Source organism: Pteropus vampyrus, unplaced genomic scaffold (genome assembly GCF_000151845.1).
Source record: "Pteropus vampyrus isolate Shadow unplaced genomic scaffold, Pvam_2.0 Scaffold11, whole genome shotgun sequence".
Taxonomy (NCBI): Eukaryota; Metazoa; Chordata; class Mammalia; order Chiroptera; family Pteropodidae; genus Pteropus; species Pteropus vampyrus.
This window is the reverse complement of record NW_011888792.1, coordinates 13,234,759-13,260,430: the sequence shown is the minus strand read 5'-3', so window position 1 is coordinate 13,260,430 and position 25,672 is coordinate 13,234,759. Positions and strand designations below refer to the sequence as shown.

Genomic DNA, 25,672 nt, shown 5'->3' with positions numbered 1-25,672 from the left:
GTCATTTCCACTGGACTTTAGGGAAAAGAGTGCAAATTCGGAAAGCGCCTCAAGCTGTTTCAGATGCAGTGCCTGAGAGGAAAAGGTCAACCCCCATGAATCCTGCAAATACGATTCGAAAGACATATGGCAGCAGCAGTGTTTCTCAGCGGCCATATAGGGACAGGGTGATTCACTTACTGGCACTGAAGACCTACAAGAAACCTGAGCTTCTGGCTCGACTGCAGAAAGATGGTGTCAATCAAAAAGACAAGAACTCCCTTGGAGCAATTCTGCAACAGGTAAGGACAGCTGGAAAGAGTTCCTTCCACTTACCTTCTTGTTGAGAAGTTTATTTAAGAAGGCTTGTTGTTGTTACTATTATTACTGAGGTAGAGAAATTCCAAGATTGTTTTGATAATGCTATGTGAAATATAACTCTTGAATATTAAGTTAAATCATCTTGTTTTAAACATTTAGTTAAAAACTAATTGAAATGTGGGCATTTATACTAGGTTTTTTTTTATTTTTTTCATTCATTCATTCATTCATTCATTCATTCATTCATTTAAGGCAAGGCAACCCTTGGTTGACCTCACAGATTGCAAGAACCTTGTCAACTTACAATCCCTTATTTTTTATTTTTTATGCCTCCAGCACCTGGTCTTCCAAGTAGTATCCCATCCAAGTACTAACCAGGCCCGACCCTGCTTAACTCCCGAAATCAGACAGGATCAGGCTTGTTCAGGGTGGCACGGCCGTAGACTATACTAGGTTTTATAAGTTAGAGACTTTTGAATTGTTAATTTTAAAAAAAATTTTAATTTTGAGTCATTATCTTCATTTGGGTTAAATAAATTTTGCCTTGAAATTTCATAAAAAAAAAAATAAGCAAGAAGTTTGTATTGTCTGTTTTTCGTCTCGAAACACCTAAACTATTGCTGTAATTTTTATTGGTTTATATAGGTGAAATTATGGAATGTATCATAGGTCTTTGGTTGGTATAAACTAAAATATTTTTACCTACTAAATAGTTTAGAATGTGTCTTGCCCTGCATACTCTTTGCTGCCTTTATTAGTCTGCATTTTTCTACTATTGGGTATGTTGAGATCAGTTACTTGTCTTCATTTAAGGATATGAATGTATGAAGTATTAGCTCTGATCAGTCATCTTATCACAAGCTTAAGTATAAAAGTAGGTCATTCATTTTGTTAAAGCCAACTGTTGTCAGACTATAACTTTCTATCTTTTCATACTCACCTTGGGTCATAGATGTTGATTAGCATTCAAATCCACCAAAAATGGTAGTCCATCTGTTTGCTTTTTTCCTAAAGCAGTGACATTTCCAAAGTTTCTTAAATTTCATTATTTAAAAAAAAAAAAAAACCTGCAGGTTTTCATCCGTTATTCAAAGAATAACACTTTTAAGTCTACTTTTTTAATCCTCTCTTACATTCAAAGCATGATACTAAATGCTATGAAAAATAAAACCATAATATCTAGTTTTGGGGTATTGTTAGTATTCATAGTGCCCTGGGGTAATAGAAAATCTAAGGACTGTCGTATTTATTCCACTTTGAGAAATCTGGTTGTATCTCGTGTTAATTGATTTGCAAATTTGAATTTTAAAATAAGCCTACCATTTTCTACTTTTTAACAACGGTAATATTAGATTAGTATTCAGCTGAGCTGTGTGAAAAGCATATTCTATTATAATATATTTGATAGTACTTTAAAAAGATACAGAAAGAAGTCAAGTTATTAAAAAGACCTTTCCAGTAGGAAATGACAGGAGGAATCTTTCTGCCAGCCTTAAAAATGAGTCTTGGTTTGGCACCTCAATCTTTATATTTGTGTAAATGGAATCTAGTCCTGGACACTCTAGGAATTGTAGTTAAGGGATAAGAAAAGATTACACTGGAAATAAACTGGCTGACTAATAACAGTAATTTAAGGGTTAATTTGGTTAATGTTTCCATTTAATGGTTTTCAAGAATTTCAAGGACTTTGAAGAAATGGTTCTTCAGGAGAATTGGCAGCAACAGAGAGCAAGCTTAGCTATCCAAGAAAATGGCAGTTATCAGAATCAGTACTATTTATGGAGATAATTTCTGTTGATTACTGAAAGGAAAATTTTTAACCTAACATTTGTATACTGTTTGGTTTCTACTTAACAGAAATGACCAAGGAATTTTACTAACTCAAAAGTAGGTAATAATGAATAAAAATGAAGTTGATAACATAACTGTTTTGGGATTCCTTTGACTGGAAAAATTGATTAAATCTTCCTCTACTTTTTGCCTAATGTGTGCTTATTATTTGATTAGAAATATGACAAAGGCAGTGGCTATTCAGGAAAAAGTATTTAGCTATGTATATAAAATTCTAATTCCCAATGAAGTTGAACAGCATTTATTGAGATCTGGCATTTGCAAAACTAGTAGTCCCTTTGTGGCCAGTTGAAATAGTTATTTTCAGTATAAATCCAAAAAGTTGCCTGTTTTAGGTTAGGTAATAGCAAAAATATCTAATGCTCTGTTTTTACACCATGTGCCAGGTAGCCAATCTGAATCCTAAGGACCTCTCATATACTTTAAAGGATTATGTTTTTAAAGAACTTCAAAGAGACTGGCCTGGATACAATGACATAGACAGGCGGTCATTAGAGTCAGTGCTCTCAAGGTAAGTTATTTATGTTTTTCTTTAAAAATGATTCAAATAAGTAATTATTTTAGTCATTGTTATTTTAGTGTTGAGATGGGAAAAGAAAAGCAAGGGTAAGCTTTCCATTGTGAACATTTAAAAATTCTCTCCATAACTAGAACATGTGTGTCCTTTACAGGAAACTAAATCCATCTCAGAATGCTGCCAGCACCAGCCGTTCAGAATCTCCTGTGTGTTCTAATAGAGATACTGCATCTTCTCCTCAGGTATTTCATAAAATTATATAATCATAGTCCTAAAATGGATGTAGGGGCCATCTACATCTAGTTTAGGTTCTCTGATTTGTATTGAGAGAAGATAGGCCCACAGAAACTGCACAGCTTGCCCACCAAGAATCACATGCCTAGTTCATGGCAGAGCTCAGTCTAGAGTTCAGGTCTCGGCTCTCAGCCCAGAGCTCTTCTCTACTGTCCAGCGCTGTTTATCAAAGCACTCAATGTCTACCTTGCTTTTCCATCGTTAAAGGTTGTATTTTGTTGTGAGATTATCTGCTTTCCCACTTGGTCACTACCTAGGAGACGTAGGCAGTCCCATATCCAATCCTAGATTTTACAGAAATTGAAGATAATTAATTTTATCTGAAACATGTTCCAGGAAAATATTCTTTGGGGAAAATGTTTTTAAAATAAGGAAATAAGCAAAAAGTTCTGCCATTTTCATATATGTTTTTTTTTAAAGCATTTTTTAAATTAGATCTCAATATTCAAATTAAACATTAGCTTAGTTTCCCCTAAGAGAGTCATTTTATCCTGGAAAAAGGTGGGAAGATCCTGGATAGTGTTAGAGTTTAAGCCTTCCTAGTTCTCAGAGGACCTGGCCAGCCCTGAACTCTCTCAGTTTCTTGGGTCTTTGGGATTGACAGTAGGACAGACCTCTCTACCCTAGACTGCTAACAGAGTGCTCCTCTCTCTGGACTCTCTTCCCAAGGATTAGGGAGACAGGACAGATGTGTGGAAAACAGTAAGCATTCTCTGGGTAAAAGCTGTTCACACATCAGAAAATGTTAGCAACCAATTGTAAGGAACAAAGGAGGCACAAAATAAAAGCAACTCAGTCCTTGCATGTGCACTGTCTATAGAAGCCCTAATTTTAATGCCAACCACTATGAAGCTACTTAGAGTTCTGATCTAATTATATATTGGGTGTCAAATCAATGGTGCTAAATCGAAAACAGAATAAGTTAATGGCATAGTTAACTTATTTTCTTTCAAGCTGAAGTTTAAGCTACAGTATTTCTTTATGTTTTTCAACTGCCTGGATTTCCTTTTTAATTTAAATACTATCATAGTTGCTGGACTGGGCTAATATTAGCATGATTTAAAAATTTCCTGAAACAGTAATTCCATATCACTTTTATTCATCCATTTATTTATTTATTTATTTATTAAGACTTATTTTAAATCCAGTGAAGAGATATATTTAAGGGGGAAAAAATGAATAGTATTTCAACAATGACAGAGATACTTAAGAGAAATTACTCTGAAGATGCTGGCTGTTCCCATCTTCAATTAGGTGATGTAATAAATGACAACCAAAATATTCATAATTGGAACATCTTTGCACATTAGAGGGGATTAAATAAGTGTAAGCGTATTGCCTTGTACCTACTCCTGTTAGTTCTGACAGTGAAATGGTGCAAGCTGCTTCCTCCTCTCACTTAATACAAATAGGTCAGCCATGGCCAGCAGAGGAAGGAGACCACTTCTATTTAATACTCTCCTGAGTGGTATAATTCATATAAATTAGCATAGTCTCTCAAAGAATTTAGGGTGGAGCTGTATGATCAGAAAGTTTAAGTACTCCAAGAAACATATTTGCCAGCTTCTGCTTTTTTTTTTTTTTTTTACATTAAACATAACGATTTGTTTCATGTTTGTTTTTGTGGCTTGTTTGTTTTTGCTTAAGCTTGGAGAAAGGTTTAATACAACACCAGTGATAAACTTAAGTATGAATAAAATTACTCAGTTATGGTAATCAGTGATACATCTATTGAATTCTAGAGGACACTGGCTCATATTTTTTCCTTTTTTTCCCTCCAGAAACGACTTTTAGATTCAGATTTCATTGATCCTTTAATGAATAAAAAAGCTCGAATATCTCACCTGACAAATAGAGTGCCACCAACATTAAATGGTCATTTGAATTCCACCAGTGAAAAATCTGCTGCAGGCCTGCCACCGCCCCTTGCAGCTGCTGCCATCCCCAGTGCTCCACCACTGCCTTCAACCCACCTGCCTGTCTCCAATCCTCCTCAGACTGTAAATTCTAACTCCAATTCCCCTAGCACTCCAGAAGGCCGGGGGACTCAAGACCTACCTGTTGACGGTTTTAGTCAAAACAGTAGTATCTATGAGGACCAGCAAGACAAATATACCTCTAGGACTTCTCTGGAAACCTTACCCACTGGTTCAGTTCTACTAAAGTGTCCAAAGCCTATGGAAGAAAACCATTCAATGTCTCACAAAAAGTCCAAAAAGAAGTCTAAAAAACACAAGGAAAAAGACCAAATAAAGAAGCATGACATTGAGATGATGGAGATAAAGGAAGAGGACCTTGAGAGAGATGAGGAAGTTGCCAAGCTGAACAGCTCCAGTCCGGATTCCAGTGAAGGTATTTTACACTTGTAAAAATCTACTACACATGTAAATGGATGGGAAGAGGGGGATGTCATGAGTGTGAGATTATACCATTTTTAATTAGTGATGCTTTTTTTTATCAAATGAGCTAATTTAGTTATTAATCTAAGTTTTTGAGCAGATTTTTTTTTTGCATTTTACAGCAGTCATTTTTGGTCTCTTTTTAGCCAACTATTAAATATGGCTTCTGCATTTGTTATTAAGATGATGATATTTGAAAATGACCCTGTCATCCTCCAGAGACCCCTTTTAGAAATGGGCTTCATTGCTCTTTTCCAAAACTGTCATAGTATTGTGCAATCTCAGCATTACATGCCATTCTTGAACTGATTTAGCCAGACACACAAATAGCAATAAAAATATTTATTTCCTTCTTTGCCAAAAACACAGGGTCACCCTTGCTTTAATTAATATTAGCACGGGGGAAATGTTAAAATTTTTATAAAGCAGGCAAGGTAAAATTACATTTATAGAGCCATAACATCATCTTCATTCAGAATAAAAGCAATCTGTCTTGTGTAAGACTGCTGGGTATTAGCTCAATAGATCTTAAGAACTTTTTTTAATTTTGAGAACACTTTAGTAAATTAATGTCATTTATTATTAATGAAATCAATCATTTCAAGCTTTTGGATGCTTTCAAAGCCAAATATCTAGAGTCCCAAAGAAGCTTAAAAATAATATTTTACCTCTAAAGAAAAGCTAACCTTACCTGAGGTATAGTGATTTTTAAAACCTGATGACAGAATTAGATATTTCTTACTTAAAAAAAAAAAAAAAAAAAAAAAAAAAAGAGTTGTCGTCTAAAACTTAATGTCTTGCCTGCCAGCACGTAGGAGATTCAAGCCCATCATTTAGCATTGCTGCCAGTTTTAAACCCAGCATAACTAAGGCAAAATTCCCCAGGAAAATACAACTTAAGAAAAGTTACTTTAATGAATAGAGTTTAAGGATTGTGGTCTTTCTGTAATTTGTCTATAATACTGAAAGTCTGCAATCCTTATATTTAACTGACCATTTTTACCATAAGAAAGAAGTTTTGATTGTAGAATAGTATGATATAGGGCCTTTATTGACCTGGATTGAGTATATTGAATGTCAAAGCATATCTGTTGAAATATTTAGATCAGTATTATACTATATAGTAGCCTAAGAGATAGATGTAAGCTTTTTTCCTTGAACACTGTCGCACTTGAATTTGTGAGATCAGGAAAAGGCAAGTGGTAATAAAACCCGTAGATGGTGATCCTGAGTCAGAGGCTCATTCTGGGAGGACTGTATCCTAGTATAATGAGACCTTCTCAGAGTTAGAGGCCTAGAAAAGCTGACCTAGTCTCTGAATCCTTTGATGAAGATATAGTACCTTTCAAAGACAATTGAGATTATTGTAAACTGAGGATTGATCCAGACTCACATTCTTTAATATCTGTTGGAACTTATCTATTGTCTTTGGCAAAGGAGAATCTAGGTGATATAGACTTAATGCCTTTTCCTTTAAGACTCACCCTGTTGCAAAAAAAAGCTTTTACCAAAACCTGAAACAAATATACAGTACCCCCACCCCCGTCATCCACAGTTTTGCTTTCCGTGGTTTCAGTTACCCTCGGTCAGCCGCAGTCTGAAAATAAACAACTCATAAGTTTTAAATTCCATACTGTTCTGAGTAGCGTGATGAAATCTCATACTGTCCCACTCTGTACCACCCAGGATGTGAATTATCTCTTTGTCCAGCGTCACCACCCTGTGTATGCTACCTGCCTATCACTTAGTAGCCGTCTTGGTTATCAGATCAACTGTCTCGCTATCACAGCACTTGTATTCAAGTAATCCTTATATTACTTGCGCAAGAATAGTGATGCAGGCAATTCAGATATGCCAAAGAGAAGCCATAAAGTGTATCTACGTATAGGAAAAAATGTAGTATATATAGGGTTTGGTACTATTGATGGTTTCAGGCATCCACTGAAGGTCTTGGAACATATCGCCTCTTGGATAAGGGAGGACTACTACTGTATGTATATGTATATGTACACAAACAATATGAACAGTAAGTCCACAGAGTCTACATAACTTATTTAATATGCTTCATTCTTTAAAATATTAAACCAAAAAATTATCAGATATTCACTTTTGTTTTACATTGAACATGTGTGTTTTGCCAGCAGACCAGGGTTAGGGTTTGAGTTATTACTTTAATTTTACTTTGAATGTTAAAAAATTACCCTGGTAAAAAGTCTAAACATACCCTCCAGAAATGGTGCGTTCAAACAAATGGAATACGGAGGGGTTTTATACACTTTCACAGCATAGTCCTGAATGGCTAATGCTTTATTTCATTTTAAAAACAAATCTGTGTTATTATGACGGTTAGAGAGTAGAGGAGTATAAATCAGCACTCAGTAATAACTTACTTTAAATTACTTTAAACTGATGAGAAAACTTCCCACCCAGTTCCACTGTCTACATACAAAAAGGGTACTGGTCAAAATACAGTGACCGAAACAGTCTGCTACCTGACTTCTTTGTTTCATCTGCCTTGTTTGAATCTTATGAAAAGTAGATGTTGATGTAAAATTTGTATCTCCTATTGTCTGGCTGCATCTGCCACCACAATCTTTGAATTGCTGGGCAGATGCCACAACTGTTGTTGAAAGAATAGAAGATTGACCTTGGGTTAAGATGGAATTCCTTTATTGTGCAGACACTGCAGTAGCCAGGGTGCTTTCAATGCCTGGCGTGGTTCTGCTGGCGCTGGTCATAGGGCCTCTATTGTTCATGTTCAATTGTATTCCTTGCTCACTGTTGCTTATTGAGATGGAAGAATAGAATTTGAGGAAAAGTGTTCCAGATGTTTCTGATCTATTTTAGAATTATAGGCATTTTATGACCATACTGTTTGGTGAACTCTTGAATTTTTTTTTTCTTCATAGGAGTTAAAGAGGGTTGTACTGCCTCCACAGAGCCTTCTTCAACAATTGAACTCCCAGATTATTTGATGTAAGTTCACATGTCTGCCAATGAGAGAGAACTGTTTAATTTTAGAAAATTTGCAAATTCTTTTTCCCATAATTTGCAAATCAGAAAAGTAAGAAGTTCCAGAAATAGAGTCCCAGAGCCACCCCTGCAATTGAAAGGCTGCCATTAAGACTGCTTGTCCCAAATCCACCCTTGTCTGCCTGAGCAGGTTGTGCCTCCCCCTGCTCTGAGCTCTGCTTGGTGGCCTGTAAGTATAGAGAATCCTATCCTTTGTTCCGGGGCCAGGCTAAGCATTTGATTATGGAAGATTTCAAGGATCTGACTTCAAAACTGAGAGTCTGTCAATGCATGGTCATTCCCTGTGCATATTACTGATAAAGTATGTAAACCTCTGCAGTTAATACAAAGTAAAGATAGGTTGATTTTTATTTAAATAAAGCTCTGCCATCAAATGAATTTTAATAGGAGAGACCATTAAAATTTGATCATCTCACTTTAGTATGGGTAATATATAATGTTTTTCTCATTATGACAAGTTGCTAAATGCTGAGCTGGGGACATTTTTGTAACTGGTTATCACAGAAATTATAACTTAGACACATAATTCTAGCTTTTTTACAGACTCAAAGGCTTCTATAAGAAGAAAATAATTAAGTTGCAAAAGCCTGGAAAAATGGAGAGTGAAAGAACAAACAGATCTGACTGTCAATAGCTTTAAAAATGAACAAATGCACAAAATAGCTTGAATGTAGAATGGAAAATGGAATCTGGGTTGTATAAACATTTTTTCTGTATTTAGTAGCATCTCAGGATGGACAAAGTTCAACTATGCTATTTAGCTCTCCATGTCCTATGAAATGCTCATTTCCAGAGGAAAGAACATTCTATACTTAAAATGTGTTACTTTTGCTTAACAGTAGTGTGAAAGCTATACTTATTGGGAAATGATGCAGCATGAAACCGTAATGCTGGTTTTTATCTCTCAACTAAAAGGAACTCAAGAAACCATGCTGAGTACTCTCATCTGAGGTAGTGTACAGTTTTAGAGTTGTGTGGGGGAGCTTTGAAAAGCAGCCACCACCACCAAGTTGGCCCAGGAAGGGTTGGTTGGGGACAGCACCTGTCTCCATGGATGAGGAGGTTCACCTCTCCAACTGCAAACTCACTTCTTCCCCCACCCCAACCCCCCCTCAAATAACAACCGCAGTACTGCGCTCTCATTCTCTTGGGACAGATTTTGAATTCCATTTTTTTTTTGTCATAGTGATGTATACTGGTATATGACAGATCATGTGGGGTGACTGAAAAATAATTCTAACCTTTTCCTCATGGATTCAGGCTGTGTTTTGTCAACTTTCATCAGTTAATTCTATATTTAAAAAATTTTTAACTTAACTGATCTAAGGATGGTTGCTGCATCTTCCTCAGTGTATTTCTGTATATTCGTCATGTTTCTAGCTCTTTTAAAAATCGCAAAAGTATATAACCTATGTGATTGTTTGCTTAATTTGCTTAAGTAAAAGCAATTTATTTTAACCAAAAACTAAGTCTTATATAAATACAGAAAATTTTCTAAATATGGTGAGAAAGCATGAATTTTCAGAAATATCACCCAAAATATGAAACTTGAGTTTACTTCATAAGAAACCAAAAGATCATACCATAAAACCTTAATGATTAGCCTCCAAATAATTTGTACTTAACCACAATATTCCTAATTTTTATGTAATAAGAATGCTTCTGCTACTTGTGGTTGTGAATTATCCACTGTTTTAAAATTTTATTCCATCACTGCATTAAGAGCCAACTGTAGAACTCGTAATTTTTGTTTAAAATAGTGAAATGCTTTTCATTAAAATGCCGGTATAATCAAGTAATCTTCTATACTAGCAACACAACTGTTAGCCAGTTTGTTATTTTTCCTGAAGAATTTATTAAATGAAATACAAATACTAAGGGTGTGGTTTTGAGAAAGCAGGATAGATATTTTGTGTAACAAATTGAACCTGAGTTTAGGTCAGTTAAGACATTTTGCTTACATATACTGATCCCTAGGAACCTCTTTCTCCCCACTGAGCTCCCTCTGGTGTGCAGTCAGAACAGCCCACTGCTTGCTTGGCTGGCTGGCAGTGTTCCTTTTACAGCAAAGACACCAGCAGGGCAGCTGTAAATCAGCATACTACCATTATATTGATTACACTTAGAAAATTAAACCTCCACACTGTCTAACTCAGCATGAATAAAAATATTAATGAGGACATTAAGGTTGCTCACTGCATCATTTTACTCATATTTCCAACTAGGCATCTGTGCTATCGCATTTTAAATAAAACTAGTAAGATTATCTAAAACCATTTTGGAGAGCACTGAACTCCAAGGTTTTCCAACAGTGAAGAATATTGTGTAACCCCTGGGGGCATTCTGAAGCTTCTGTCACCTGCCTTAAATTGCTTTGAAATCTCAATTTTTATCTCAGAAAAGTTAAGGGAATTTTGCATTCCATGACAGAAGCACAGAGTACAAAGACCCAGATTAGACCCTGATGTGGTTCTCAGATCCACAAACAAATAATGTTAACTTGTTTTAATTTACTTACCACTGAATAAACTGACACTCTGGGAAAATGTTCTTCACAGGTCCCTAGAAGTATTCACACTCCAAAGTAAAATGGATTTGTGGCACTTTTATGAAGAATGTAAATTAAATTAATAGTATAACTGCCTTTCTGTATGCATGGTATGACATTTAAATGTTTGAAAAGAACTAAAAAAAAAAAAAAATACTCTTTTTTCCTGGTCTCTCATTTTAAAAACATGATAAACAATTCCTCCTTTGTATTTCGTGTATTTGCCTAGTCAAAAATGGGAGGAAATTAACAGAGGAAACAAGTTTAGGGCACCTTGATGGCATCAGGTGTGAAAGGCCAAAAGACAGATTTGCTTTCATAAAGCAGCAAGGTCTAGAGAGAGCTTTGACTTCAGCACTAAGTGATGATGTGACATTTTCCTGGTTTCAGTTACCCATCAAGGCGAGTCCTTCTGTCTTCATTGACTCATAATAGAGGGGTTGGTTTCTGCTGCTAGTGTGGTAGTGAATAATTTGGAGTAGAGAAAGGTTTAGGAAGCTACGTCTATGAGTATTGTTTTCTTTTTATATGATTTCACTTTAATTCCACTTTAATTCTACATTTTTTTTTTTTTTTTTTTTTTTTTAATTCACTCTCCTTCATTGAAGCTCTTAAGCTCTTCTGTAGCATAATTTCACCTGGAAGTTTTTCGAAGGAATGACATGGCAGCAAACAGTGACAAAGCAACATTCAATCTAGAGAAACATATAGTTTCTAAAGATATAGTTTCTAAAGATTTTGTTTAAGTCTGGAATTTATTCATTTTGTTTACTCTGTAGCTACTCTCCATTTATCTTTTACCTTTTTCTCTTATTAGAAAATATATTGCTATTGTCTCCTATGAGCAACGCCAGAATTACAAGGATGACTTCAATGCGGAGTACGATGAGTACCGGGCCTTGCACGCCAGAATGGAGACTGTAGCTAGGAGATTTATCAAACTGGACGCGCAACGAAAGCGCCTTTCTCCAGGCTCAAAAGAGTATCAGGTAAATGCATCTGTTCCTAAGTGGACTGACTTTTTATATTTTTCTTTCATTCTTTCTCTGCCCTGCCCATCCCCAGGCATCCCGTGAGCCTTCAGAGAAAGACTGCTCGCTGACCAGCTTCTCTCCAGCTTTGGCTTTCATTTAAAATTAACCAGGAAACTAAATATTTTGAAATAGTTCTTGAAAATAAGTAAACACAATGAACCTGTATTTCTTCCAGTGGAAAAAATAACTTTTTATATAACATGTATAAAATAAATAACATATACTTATATTTACTATAAAATATGGTGTACTGAGAAAAATACCAAACACAGCTAAATAGGAAAAAGAAGTTAGACTTGGGATTTATTGAAATATTTGATTACATTGCCAGCTCAACTCAGACTACAGCTCCTAGATCTGGTGCTGTTTCCCAAAATTGCCATTTCAAGTAAATATTTCAATTAACTTTTTTTAACCTAAATTGGGCATAGAATAGGCAAGATATAGCCATAGAATATAAAGGGAGCTTAATATCACAGAGGTTTGGGGTTTAAGTGAAGAAAAGCTTGGTGCTTCCAGCTGTTCCAGAGATTGACATTTTTGTTAACAGATATTGATCTGTTTTCACTTCTCACCTTTAAGTGGTAATATTTCTACAGCTAACCAAGAGCAGTAGACACCTGACGGATTGTTCTCATAGTTCTTAGCAAAGGTTAATATAGATGTTTCACTCCTCGTGTAAGCCAGATAACTTTGTCATACTTCACAGGCATAGGTGGTGTCTTCACCCCAGCCCACTACCATTGTTCTGACAGAAACCTAAGTGAGAATGGATGGGTTTTCCCACAATGGGAAAATCAGCCCGAGAGCGCCTCTGCCCTAGAGATTTATTATGTCTCCTGTTAGTGTGCCTTTATTTCTCAAAGTGCTTAGAATTTTAGAAGATTTTGCCAGAAGTTGGTCTTTGAGGAGGGGGAGGGTGCAAGAAGTCAGTGATATGGTAGTTTTTTTCTATATAGTTATTTACCAGCATGCCATGATTATATTTAATATGTAATTCCAAAGATTTCTTAGTGGTTAGGAGCAGGATCAAGAGCCAGAATGCCTGGGTTTGAGTCCCAGCTCTGCTACCATTTAATATTTAGCTGACCTTGGGAAAGTTACTTAATTTTCCTCAAAATCCTCAAAATCTCCATCCATAAAATGAGGTGATTATAGAGTTGTGCAGAATAAATGTAAGCATGCGTAAACTACTTAGATCCATCATACATCAAGTTATATGGTACAGAAAGGTTAGCTGTTTTCCCCAGCCACCCAATTTCCCTCCCCAGAGGCAATCAGTCATATTGGTTTTCAGTGTATTCTTTCAGAGGTACGTGTGTGTTTATTTAAGATGTATATACACAAGCAAATTCACATATATACCATATTTAATCTAATCTGAGATGTCATCAGTTATAAGATGCACCATTGTCTTATTTCCAGTAAGTTAAACTATATTAATTTTTATCTGATTTTATTAAAATGAGAAGAAATGTGCATCTTAGAAGTAATGAAATTCTTAAAATATAATGTTCTGTTTCCCTCCTTTAATATCAAACTGCACTTTGCTTTTTTTTGCTATAAACAACATAATGCATCTTAGAGAATTTTTTTATATAAGTACATAAACACTTCCCCCATTTTTAATGGCCTCTTAGTATTTCTTTGTATGGATGGATTAATGGGCACTTAGATTTTTTTTTTACTGTCTTTTGCTTTACAAACAGTGCTGCGGCCAGTAACCTTCTACACAGTCACTTCACTCAGGCACAAGTAAATCTGAAAAGAAAAGTTTAAGTGCTGAGTCAGTTTTGCATTTGCTATTTTGATAGCAGTTGCCAAATTGCCTTTTTAAAAAATTATACCAATTTATATTCCCATCATCAGTATTTTCCTACGCCCTTGCCAAATGTGTCTTAGCTGTTTACATTGCAAAAAAAAAAAAAAAGTTCCATTCTGATTTCTAACTTTTAATTTTGTAGAATGTTCATGAAGAAGTCTTACAAGAATATCAGAAGATCAAGCAGGTAGGTATCATCACTGTTGGTTTTCTGACCTGTAGTTGGGAAGTGCTGCATATTTGCAACCTGATTCCTCACTGTTTTTTTCATCTGCAGTCTAGTCCCAATTACCATGAAGAAAAATACAGATGCGAGTATCTTCATAACAAGCTGGCTCACATCAAAAGACTAATAGGTGAATTTGACCAACAGCAAGCCGAGTCATGGAACTGAATCATGGCACTAGAGTTCTGCTTAGACCAGAAGATGTGAATAAACTTAAGCTTATTTATTTAAATTCCCAAATGAGTTTCTCTGAGAGTCTAAAAAAAATGAAACTTTGCCTGTTGAAAGTTTCAGTATTTGTAAACTTGAGTTACCTTTTTTTTTTCCATTTTACTTTGCTTCCTTGCATTTTTGAAGCTGCTTTTCTCTGGTCCTTTTTTTTCCCCCTTCAAGACTTGTGTTTGTCAATAGAAGTAATTTTTTAGATATTGGGGATCCAGTATCTATACTTCAAATTAGTTTTTTTCCTTAAAAACCTGTTTGTCATTAGAAATAATTTTTTTTTAGATATTGGGGATCCAATATCCACACTTCAAAGGTATGTGTGTTTAAAAAAAACAGTAATGTGCAAGTTGGAATGCTTTTGGATAAACGTAAGCCTATTTTCTGACCTTTCTTAATGCGAACTCTTTGCCTTAAATGGTAGAATATTTAGAAATTTGCACAAAATACAAAAAAAAATTAAAACATTGTTTTGGAGGGTTAAGAAATCTAGAAAGGTGTGAGTATGTATATGTGTATAGCTACACATACACATATGTATATACAGGCTGACTTGATCTAGAACAGTAAATCCACCCTGCCAGTTAACCCCCCATTGCAATGGTTGCCTTAAGGTGTTTGCTAGTTGTGTACATAGTGTGGTTAATTGTTAGCTACACTGCTTCCCACTTGATTAGAGCAATGGGAAGCATACTGTGGCCTACCAGCGTCTGAAAGCGTGTGCGCAAACTGTATGTGTGCAGAGGTGGTGTGGATGTGAGCGTGCATGAAGGAAAAAAGCTGCTACTTTCAGTAGGCCAAACGCTCAGGTTAAACAACTGACGAGTGTTACTGTAGGGTTGTTTTTTTTTTTCCTGTCAAATTGCTACTTCTTTTGTGGAAGACAAAAGCATTTCCATTTCAACAGTTTGTCAGCTTTATTGTTGGGCAAAATTGATATGTTATGAAAATGAAACAGATCTATAGTTTTGGGGCAAAATTATAAAATTAAATGTGTAGGTAACCTATTTATATACTGCTATAAAGTATTTTTTGAAGAGAGATATGCAAAGAAACTATTACCTACATGAAATGTATATTTAAAGATTTTTTTTCATCCTGGGTGCCAGGAATATAAAAAAGAGCGGATATATTTACCATAACATACTGTGATTCATCAAATAGCACAAACTTTCATTTCATGGAGTTTATCTGTTGACGTTGATTTAAACTATCACTTGTTTTATCGTGGGAACATAAGTTATGTCAAAAATATAAGAATTTTGAACTAATGTTGATTCAAGTTGTGTTGTCTTATTGTATTGTCTTTTCAAAGTGCTGCCAGTTAAAAAGGGAAGCATTATGTTTACAAATCTGTTTTGAAATGTTTGCCAAAATTTTGGTAGTATCTTTAATAAAAATGTTTGTCTCCAGCATCCAAAAAAATAAATAACCTTTGTTGTGTATCGCTGTAAACCAGAAAATGTTAGTATCCAGAAAACCTGAGATAGCATGTAGATGAACTTTTCTCTGTGGAGTTCTTCTAAAACACTAACTGGAAAGATTAGGTAATACAGTAAACGTATAGAAAAGTATGCAGACTATACAAAGACTGAAACAAGGCCCTGTGCACTACAACTCTAGAACATTACTGCGGAAATCTATGTAGCATGGACCTCCTAGGGAATTCTGTTTCTTTTAGCATTGAGATCCCTGGTGCTCTTCCTTTTACCTCAGAATTGGTACAATCATTAAATATTCATTGATTTCAAACTTTCAGTTGAAAAAAGATAGGAAACTTAATTGGGGCTAAATTTGGTCCTCATATTACTGTGGTGGAAGCTGTTGAGGGATTTGTCTGTAGGTAATGACCTCATTGGTGTCATTTCTTGGACATCTCAGCCTTTTAATCAAAGATTGTGTGCTGCTATTTGCTATGAGTGGTATATCTCAAAAGAAAGGTGCTTGGACCACTAACATCACCAATCAGAATCTCCGGGAATAGGTATCCACATTTTCATAAGTATCCTCCAGGTGACTTTTGCCAGCTAAAGTATGAGAACCATTCGATTGGATGTAGTGCTAAACTTTGGGTCTCTAAATCTCAAAGTCTTGAACTGAAGTCCAACTATCGGCTTTTTTTTTTTTTTTTTTTAAGATCATCCCTATTGCAGGTACAAATCACTTCCCTTCTATATGATGTGAGTCAGGCACTCTCTATTGTTTCACTGCCACCTCTTATTTCAGGACTTGTTTACAAACAAGCCTTCCAGTTGTTTGTTAGCCCTCTGAGCGCCTACCCACCTACATCAGCATATCTTCTGGTTTACAAATTGGGTAATAATAGAAGCTGGAGATGCTTTACAAAAATCCAGCATTGCACACCCATTGACTTGACCACCAATCTATAAAAGCCTTAATTTAGATGTTTGTTGTGTGCATTGGGCAGATCCTTACAAAATGAGTATCTGTCTATCAATTGCAAACTTGAGAGTTGTAAATCTCTGAGTCTATTACCTGAGGCTGCATCTCTTTTGAAGATGGTATAAGCCTAGTAAAATATTTATAATCATTCTTCATCCCCTACTGCTAGATTTTTAAATACTCTCAAATAATTGCTGTAGGAATGGGTGACTGCTTAGTATCAGTTACTCTGGTTGAAGAATTTAGTTTTTTCGAGAGAAACCGTGTAAAATAGCATTGTCAAGATAAGAGAATGAGTTATGTTGTTATATTTATATCACATTTCATCTAAAGTAATTTGAAGCACTCTTGAAGATTTTTACCAACATCTAAAAATTAACTCTAGTTTGAATGAGCAGCTGATTTACCACAAATCAAAAAGAACATTAACTAGATATGGTTTTGTTTTTTATGTGGGGATTTCATTTCCTATCATCTTGTTGGTTTTTATTTCTCTTGGAATACTTTAGAGGGTTAACTTTCAACTCTTAGTGATAGATGTGCAGTACTGGCTGTCTCAAAAGTAATTGGTGTGGTCAGTTTATATCATTGTTCCATGCATTGGTTATAAAATTTCAGTATTAATTTTCTTTCATCTCTGATCTTTTAACCGTTAGCGGAGTTTTCTTTTCCCTTAAGTATTTCACCTTATTATGTAAAACAGATGCATATTTGCATGTTGGAAGCAAGATGTTGAAATGAGGTTTAGACACAAATGGTCCATTGGTTCAAACACATTGCTCAGTTGCCATATGCCTTCCATCACTTCTTTCTTTGCTTCGAGGACTTGGCCAAAACTCTTTAGCCAGTCCATTGTCTTTCTGGCAGTGTGAGTATTGAGTCTTGTATGCTTGGTATATGCCTTTACTACTTTTAAAGTTCTTACAGTTTATTACTTGCCGAAGTATTACTAAATCCTTTTCTTATGTGTACAGATGGGGGGAAATTTATAGCCAGCATTTTGAGAGGAACCTTTCGGGAAAGGATATTAACTGAAACTACTAAATGAAGGCAACAGAAGATGTTATCCATGCTCTTTGTAATCTGAAAACTGAACAAGGCTGTGAGGCTCATTTCAAAATATTTTGAAGTGTTACAATTATATATATATCAATGTTGTTTCTCAGTTGTTCCAACCAAACCATGTTAGGACTCTCGAAGGTAAAATGTCACAGGGACTTTTCAGTTGTTACTGAGCTCAGCAACTGTGGTGGCCCCTGTTGTTCTACACCAATTTCAGTTCAATAAAAATGTTAACTTTGCAATTCTGGTACTTGTTTTTCCTTTGTCTCATTTCAAAGCCCTTGACTTTGTCTTTAAAAAAAGAAGGAACACCCACCCCACAACAAAGTGCTCTCTGTGCCCTCATGTAAATGATCCTCCTGGGACAGAGCTATAACTTCTTGGTGACTCTGGGATGTGGGAGCAGCACATCTATTCCAGGACCCAGCCAGCTTTATGAGTGCAGGACATGCCTCTGGCAGCAACATCTGCTCAGGAAACAATAATCATGGCATTTATTGAGGGTTTTCTGTGGGTTACACATTTTGCATGCATTGTCTTATTTCTCCTCACCACAACCCTGTTATACCCATTTTACAGGTGAGTAAGCTGAGGCTTAGAGAAATTAAAAAACTTGCCCATCCCACAGCTAGTTTAAGTGGTAGAGCCTGGGAAGCCTGAACTCCATGTCTGTTCTTAACCACTTTTCCATACTGCCCCTCATATGTTGGTCCCTCTTTGGGGTTAGAATAATTTTCACAAAGTGACAGTTCTAACACCACCACACAGGCCGAACTCTCTTGATTCAAAGGAGACTAGAACGTGGGGTTTGGGGGTGATGTCTAGTGGGTTATTCTCAGGGAGAAGATTTTATCAGAATTGATAGATAAATTTGAAGGAAGGCCGAAATACTTTTTGAGAAAAGGTGTGTTTATTTTCTTTTTGAATGTGTGCAGTCTTAATGGGCTATTTGAAGGATATTTGGGGCAGTGCAGGTAGAGAGAGTACAGCCTTGTAATCACAGTTTTCATATGAAAAAAAGGCTGTCTCAGTAACAGACTCTAGCTCTAGGAGGTATCCTGTCTGAATTAGACATAAGGACATTCTCCTAGCTGAATCCTCAACCTTCCAGTTTCTACAAGTTTTGTGAAGGAGTAATGGAGGAAGAAGGGAAGAAAGCCTCAATTAAACATTGATATTAAAAATCTAGAATGTTTAGTGCCCACAGTGTTTAGGTTTATGAGGAGCCTCAAAGATGAATAAGGTTCCTAATGTTACTTGTGGCAGTAGCTCTCAGCTCCCTCCCTCCCCTCTCCCCCATCTCCCACCCCCCAACAGACATTTAATATTGTGTTTGTCTTTTAACTTCTTTCCTCAGCTGCAGAGTGAAAATATGCCTTCTTACTGGGTATGGAAGAGGCTTAATTATTGTTTATAAAGCACTTAGGAGTTCCATGAAAAGCAGCTATCTAAATTACAGATTATCTGCTGAATGCAATAGGGAGAGTGTTGGAGCATTATTTTCCAGGTGAGAATGAGTCTGTTTTGACTGACTGCAAAGGAGACAAAGGCAGAGAGAGGCTTGAGGTTTCCAGGTGGAGTGTTTGGGGTTTGTTTTAATGCTAGGCCTTCATGTACCTGCTCCACTGGTTTCACCTTTCTGCAGGAGCTAGCAGTGGCAATAGGTGGCTCTGATATTTTATGATTGCTTAATTCTCAAGTTGGGATCAGATGATTCTGTTGTGTGTGATGGTGGAGATGTGTCATTTACAACTCCTGTCTGCTTAATTTAACTAGCCAGCCAGGCTGGTTCGTCTTACTGTAATTAGATACTTGGTACAATATGGGCATTTGTAGATGGATGATAATTCCATATCTGGGTCTATGAAATGTAGGAGAGTACTTCCTAAAGATGAGCTCACATAATTAGCCATCGTGTTCGAGTTCTAAAGCTGGGGTTTCTAGAGGAATGGCCTTTCTACAATTTGTGGATTCCAATGGGCTTACAGAACTCCACTGTGGTCTAGATAGGCAGCATGATCTACCTTGCCAGTCTCATCTGCTACACCACTCTCTGCACACCAGTCACACACCCTGCCTCAGGTTCTCCAATAACCCCTGCTCCTCCTATCCCAAGGCCTTGCTTAGCACTTGCTGTCCTTTCTGCACCATCAGCTCTACCCTCTGCCCCTTTCTCACTTAGCTAAGTCCTCCTTACCTTTAAGATCTCTGCTTGAACATCACTTCCTCCAGGAAGACTTCCCTAACCCCTCAGACTAACTCAGGTCACCCTGGTGTATGCTCTCATGTTATGCTTCTTTGTGCCATTTAATACAATTATAACAATGCTAATTGCATTATTACTAACTGAATAAGTTCTGTGAAAGTAGAGACTCTTGTTCACTAGGGTGTCCCCAGCTCCTTGCCCAGTGCCTGGTATATAGAAGATACTCAATAATAATTTATCAAAAGAATGAACAAAGCAGATAATTTATGTCATATTTAAAATTCATATGGCCAGAAACGTCCGTTCTGTCATTCATTATGCCTTGCCACTTTCTCTTCCCAAAGTCAGGATTTAGAAATTAGTTACTGATGGCACACTGACTTAACTTTGGGAATCCCTTTGCCATGATTAACTGGACACCTTCGAAGGGGACATCTCTTTCCAACATTGGCATTCACCCCTCTAGTTGCCTCTGGAATATGAGCATCTGTATTGGTCTCTAATGGTTTAGAATATAAAGTGAAATGATTTGAAAAGACTTTTATTATAACTGACAGATTCTAATTTCATCTCTGAGTTATTTTTTCAGTAGCTTTCACTTCTCAACAATGTGGGAGAGGACAGTGGTGTAAAGACATTTTTCATTTTTCCATCTTCATTAAAGTATCTCTAGCCTGATGTTGCTTTAAATTCAGCATGCGCTTTTACTGACATTTATTTTATGCCTAGCACTTCTGTAACCTCCCATGCAGTAGCCATTTTGAGGATAATCGAAGGACTTTGGGATTCCTGCAATGACGATAGAGCTAACAGAGCCCACCGACAGTATCCAGAACAACTGCCTTCATCTCATCGATGATGAAAAGACGTTTGAAAGGCAGTCCACAGTGAAGCTGGATGAGACCCCAGGAACTTACTTATTCTTCCTAGGGAGGGGCGGAGAACAGCCCGGCTTTACCAAGCCCTGCTTCTGCCACGCACACGCGACAGACTGAGCAAGTTTGGAAGCCTTCCAGCCTGTGTCCCAGTCGTGAATGGGACAGCACCAACCTCAGAGGATTGTCGAATAACATACATGGAGAGTGGTGATGGCACCTTGTAAGTTTTCTATATGCATTTTTATTGTTTATTTTCTAATTATTTCTTTCCATCTTTTATTTTGATTTGGAGTTTTGTAGCAATATACCTGATAAATAAGTAGCCAGCCAGAACTGAAAACTCTGCGGGGTTTAGATTTTTTCATAACAATGATTGAGTCCCTATGGTAGGTAAACACAACCCAGAACATTTCAAAGTATCTGCTCCTGATTGCTCTATGAAATAAATTTTCTCTGTGAATCTTCTCAAGTACCACATTAGCATCCCCAAACATCATGGCTACCAGAGTGCTGATGCATTCATTCCAAACTGGAGCTTAACTTTTAATATTTTCTCTATTGATTCTCTTCCAGTTGTTTTCATAGGGGAGAGTTTTTAAAAGAGCCTTTTTTTCTGTAAGCTTAAGTACTTCTTGCCACCTAGTTACTAGGGGAGGTCGACATGGTTCATTTCAGGTAAGATGCTTTGGGGAAAAGTCTGCCATGAAAATGATCCTCACACCTTGTAATCTTTTCCCTCTCCCAAGGATAGAGTTCATTTAAGTGAGCTTTGCCAAAGGAGTGCCGAGAGGGTCTCCAGGGGTCTCATGGCCACCTGAGCTACAGAACTCTGCAACTGAAAACAGCTGTAAGGGGACACTGGGGACTCTTGGCAAAGCTACCGCCTATCTACCCTCATCCTTCCTTCCTCTCTTTCTGCCCCTGTTGACAAGTCTTTATTGCTGTAGCCAATTACCACCACCCCACCTGCTCCTTCCTTAACTCACTATTCTCGCCTGAATGAACTATTATGGTTCCTTCTTTCTGTTAATGTGCACATCTTATCATTTTTTCCCTGTCTCTGGTTAAAGATGACTTTGCTTATAGATAGGGAGGCCAGTTCAGAACCAGGGACCTGCAGGCAAGACATGAAAAAGTCTGGAAGGAAAGTTGAAAATGCTTTGTGGAATAGAGAGCAAAGAATGGAACGTGGAGTCCTTCACTCTGGGTCCAAGTTCTAGTTCTGAGATTTAACAACACGTGACTCAGAGCAATTTGCCTTGACTTCAATCAACGCTGTCAGAAAGAGTGCCGTGTTAAACCCTATTATGTACATTTGTGAATTTTCAGTCATAACATTTGTGATTCATCCAGCAAATATTTAATTGTACTGAGGCATTGTGCTAGGTGGTGGGAATACACCATTGAACAAGATAAATGTGAATTAACACATAGTATTTGATTCCAATTGTGGTAAATGCTGCAAAATAAAAGAGTAGCCATGAGAATGAATGATAAGGGGACACAGGACAGTGAGCGAACAGGGCAAGGCCTCCCTAGGGAAATGGCATGGAGGCTAATACTTGAGGGATGGATAGGAGGTGGATGAGAGAAGAGCGTATCAAAGAGAACATGCTGGAAAGGCCTTGAGAAGAAGGCATCTGGCACTCACTGAGTACATGTTTATCCAAATCATTTTTCATTAACAAAAGCCATTTAGGGTCTTGCTTTTTTGTTGTTGAACTTGTTCCCTCCGTTGCTGTTTTGCCTGTCTAAGTACTTCTGGGAAGATGAAGCCCAGACACAACTTGTTCCTGAGGACCAGGCACTTCGGGTTTTGGCCTTATCAGAGGCGTTTTGGTATTTGGGGTTCTTATCTGGTGGCCTTCTCAGGTTGCTAATAAGTTCTGGGGGGAGTTTCCAAAATAGATATCACTTTAGTGGCCAGTCGATCTCAAACCGGTCTGAACTTTCATATGGGAAAGTTTGAGCTGGGGAAGGACAGTGACTGCCTTTCTCAGGAAATGGCGAGCCTGCCATCTCTCCTGAGGTCGGAGGGCAGTGCAGAAGGAGTGCAGAGGGAGCCAAGATTGACAGCTGCCCTCCGCTGCTGGAGGTATCTGGAGTTATAGTAAAAAGTCCTGGCCACACTGATAGAGCCCTATCAGCCAGGGGCAGTTTCTCTGAGAAAAAAAAAAGAAATAACATCTGCACTACTAAAATTGCCAACCAGTTCTCTCTGTTGTCAGCAGCCAGGCCAGCCATCTGTGTGGTGTGGCTCTGACAAGGGAATTGGTGGGCAAGCAGGAAACCCAAACAAGAGTGGTGAGAGAAAGATGCCAGAAGGTGAGAGAAACTTAAGAAGAGCACTTCTGGGAATGAAAATGAGCAAAAGTAGGGAAGTGAGGAGGATATTTTCTTATAGACCACTTTATAACGTACAATGCTTTGTGCCTTATCCAAGTATTTTCACAGATGTTCATAATCGATCCCTTTATAGTGTGAAGTGGGACAGCCCACCAAGAAGAAACAGGCCCAGAGGGGTCACATGGTATCAGCACTAGAACAAGAATGCAGATCTTGTCAGTCTGCTGTACCCCACTTCCTGCCACTGTGCCCCAGGAGCTCACCCTCCTGGTCTTGGCGCTGATTCCCAAGATCTACCTGTTGACTGAGGGGACCCAGCAAGGTCTCACAGCCCACTCACTTTCTGCCTCCTTGAAATCAGTTTGTCCTCTAAGAGCAGTGAAGTTAACTGCTATTTTCAGGAGGTGAAATTTTCAGCCCCCTGCCTCTCCCCTGACCCAGGTATTCCTCATTGTCCTGGCTTCTGCAACCAGGTGTTGACCTCTTTTTTTCTGCCAACACCACCCTTGAGTTCAGGCCGTTCCACAGGTCACTGATGGCCTTCTCAGGTTCCCACTCACAGTTGTAACCATCCCTCCTCCTGTAATCTGCTCAGAGGTGAGAATTGCTCCATCATAGCCAGATTAAGTTTCCACCTGATGGTGAGAACAGAATCTTAAAGAACACTCCTAAGCAAATCAGTTCCACCAGATTATCTTTCTAACTCATTGATCATGACTATAATGGTCATCCAATAAAAAATTAAAGTTTGTCCTTTGTCTTTTTCTTAATCTGTTGTAAGAAAAAAGTCATTTCTGCTCTTTGCAAAACTTCGAATGATACATAGTAAATAAAATAAAAAAGCAGAAGCCCCCTATTCTTACATACCTCAGGCTCCAGAGGTAGCCACTAAGAGTACATATACATGTGCAGTTTCTTTTTGTTCAAATGGGATATCAAACCATAGATCTGTAGCTTAATGTTTTACTTAACAACATTGCTCAATCATTCCATGTTAATCCCTGTTGACTTATTTCATTCTTTTTAACAGCTACATGGTATTTCATTGTTTATATCGTAATTTCATAATTAAACACTCTTGACTGAGATTCAGAGTTTTCTTAATAGTGAAAAAATGAAATCAAAAACAATGACCAGATAAATTCTCTTTTTAACTGAATGGTTTAACATTTTAGTCACTATCCCTGCTGACAATCTCTACCTCACCTTGCTTTCCTCACCAAATCATCTTAAAGCATGAGAAAACCATAAAATATAAAGACTGAGGATGTTCAGAAATCATTTACAAATGCAGAAATTCAATTTCTAAAAGAGATCAAGTACATTTTATTTCTTGAATACGGCAAACTTTAATGGTAGCTGTGGTTCAATGCTATGACAGAGAGAAAAAGCTAATTTCACTGCTGACAATTTTGAACTATTACATGTTTATCTTATTATTCTTTATGTTTAAGATTTACAATAGCTGCATTCTGTTCTTTAACCGTAATTTTGTTTACTTCTATGTGTTTGGTTTACTTCTATGATTAAATGGATTCAAGGCCCCACTTCAGTCTTTAGCACTAAGACTATTTTTATTCATCTCGTAATTAACTAGATTTTGTTGTCTATTTTTTCTCTAATTGAATATCTCTGTTGAGAAATCTAAGGTCAGCTTGCTCTTTTCTCTTTATAGGAAACATGCTTTTTCTGCCTAGATGTCTGTGGGATCCTTCTTTTGCCCTTAAAGTTCAGTAACTTGATTTAATCTTATTCTGTTATCGGGGTTTTATTTTTCCCTGAAATCCCTTTCAATCTTCAGATCCATATTTATTTCAGTGGAGTTTTCTTTAATTTTATTTTTTGACATTTTTATTTCCTTCTCCATATTTTCTGTTCTTTACTTCAGCGATGCCATTATTCCACATGCTGACTGGCTGTTGGCTGTCTTTAATAGCCATCATCTTCTCCCTGCTTAATTTTTATTCATTTTTTTCTATATATGCTATTTTAGTCTCTTTAGTCTGACTTCTGCATCACTGAATATGTTTTCAACGCTATCTGTTCTGATTTTCATTTCTAGGATGATTTTATAATTTCTTTCATTACTCTTGGCTTACTTTGTCTTCTTTTGCCTATTCTTGTTTGATCACTTACATTTCACTTATAAATTATTTCACAAAGAAGTGTATTTTTGTAAATTCTCTGGGAGTAGAGGTAAATCTCTGCATCTGAAATTCTTTGGTTTGCTGGAATAATTCTCCTTAAGAATATTATTTTTCAACTGCCTTTTGATTGTTGAATTTCTTTCTTCCTTTGTTTTTGTTTTTTGGGTTTTGGGGTTTGTTTGTTTGTTTTGGTTTTGTTTGCTTTGGGTGTTATTAATATGCCTAAGTGTGTAAAAATGTCAACTCTGCTCTGAAGGGAATGTGGTTCTCCTTCAGTTTGGAGAGAAAAGTAACCATGGTGAGGAGCTGGGGCAGCTGCAGGCTTCAGCTAGGGTCTGATCACTCACAGGTTTTAGTCATATTTACTGTAGTCTTTGACCTCTT

The 25,672-nt window shown here is 37.0% G+C and overlaps 1 protein-coding gene and 1 pseudogene across 1 annotated transcript in view; one reads left to right on the top strand and one right to left on the bottom strand.

Moving 5' to 3' along the window:
• ELL2 (elongation factor for RNA polymerase II 2) overlaps positions 1-17,953 on the top strand; it is a 67,648-nt gene extending 49,695 nt beyond the window's left edge. Inside the window, exons 5-12 of the mRNA XM_011378326.2 lie at positions 22-281; positions 2,538-2,662; positions 2,823-2,910; positions 4,744-5,314; positions 8,271-8,337; positions 11,760-11,931; positions 13,941-13,985; positions 14,076-17,953. Of these exons, the coding sequence (XP_011376628.1) occupies positions 22-281; positions 2,538-2,662; positions 2,823-2,910; positions 4,744-5,314; positions 8,271-8,337; positions 11,760-11,931; positions 13,941-13,985; positions 14,076-14,192 (1,445 nt within the window). The 3' untranslated portion in view covers positions 14,193-17,953. The remainder of the gene's footprint in view (positions 1-21; positions 282-2,537; positions 2,663-2,822; positions 2,911-4,743; positions 5,315-8,270; positions 8,338-11,759; positions 11,932-13,940; positions 13,986-14,075) is intronic.
• Positions 628-745, bottom strand: LOC111732033 (annotated as a pseudogene).
• Positions 17,954-25,672: the final 7,719 nt, after the last annotated feature.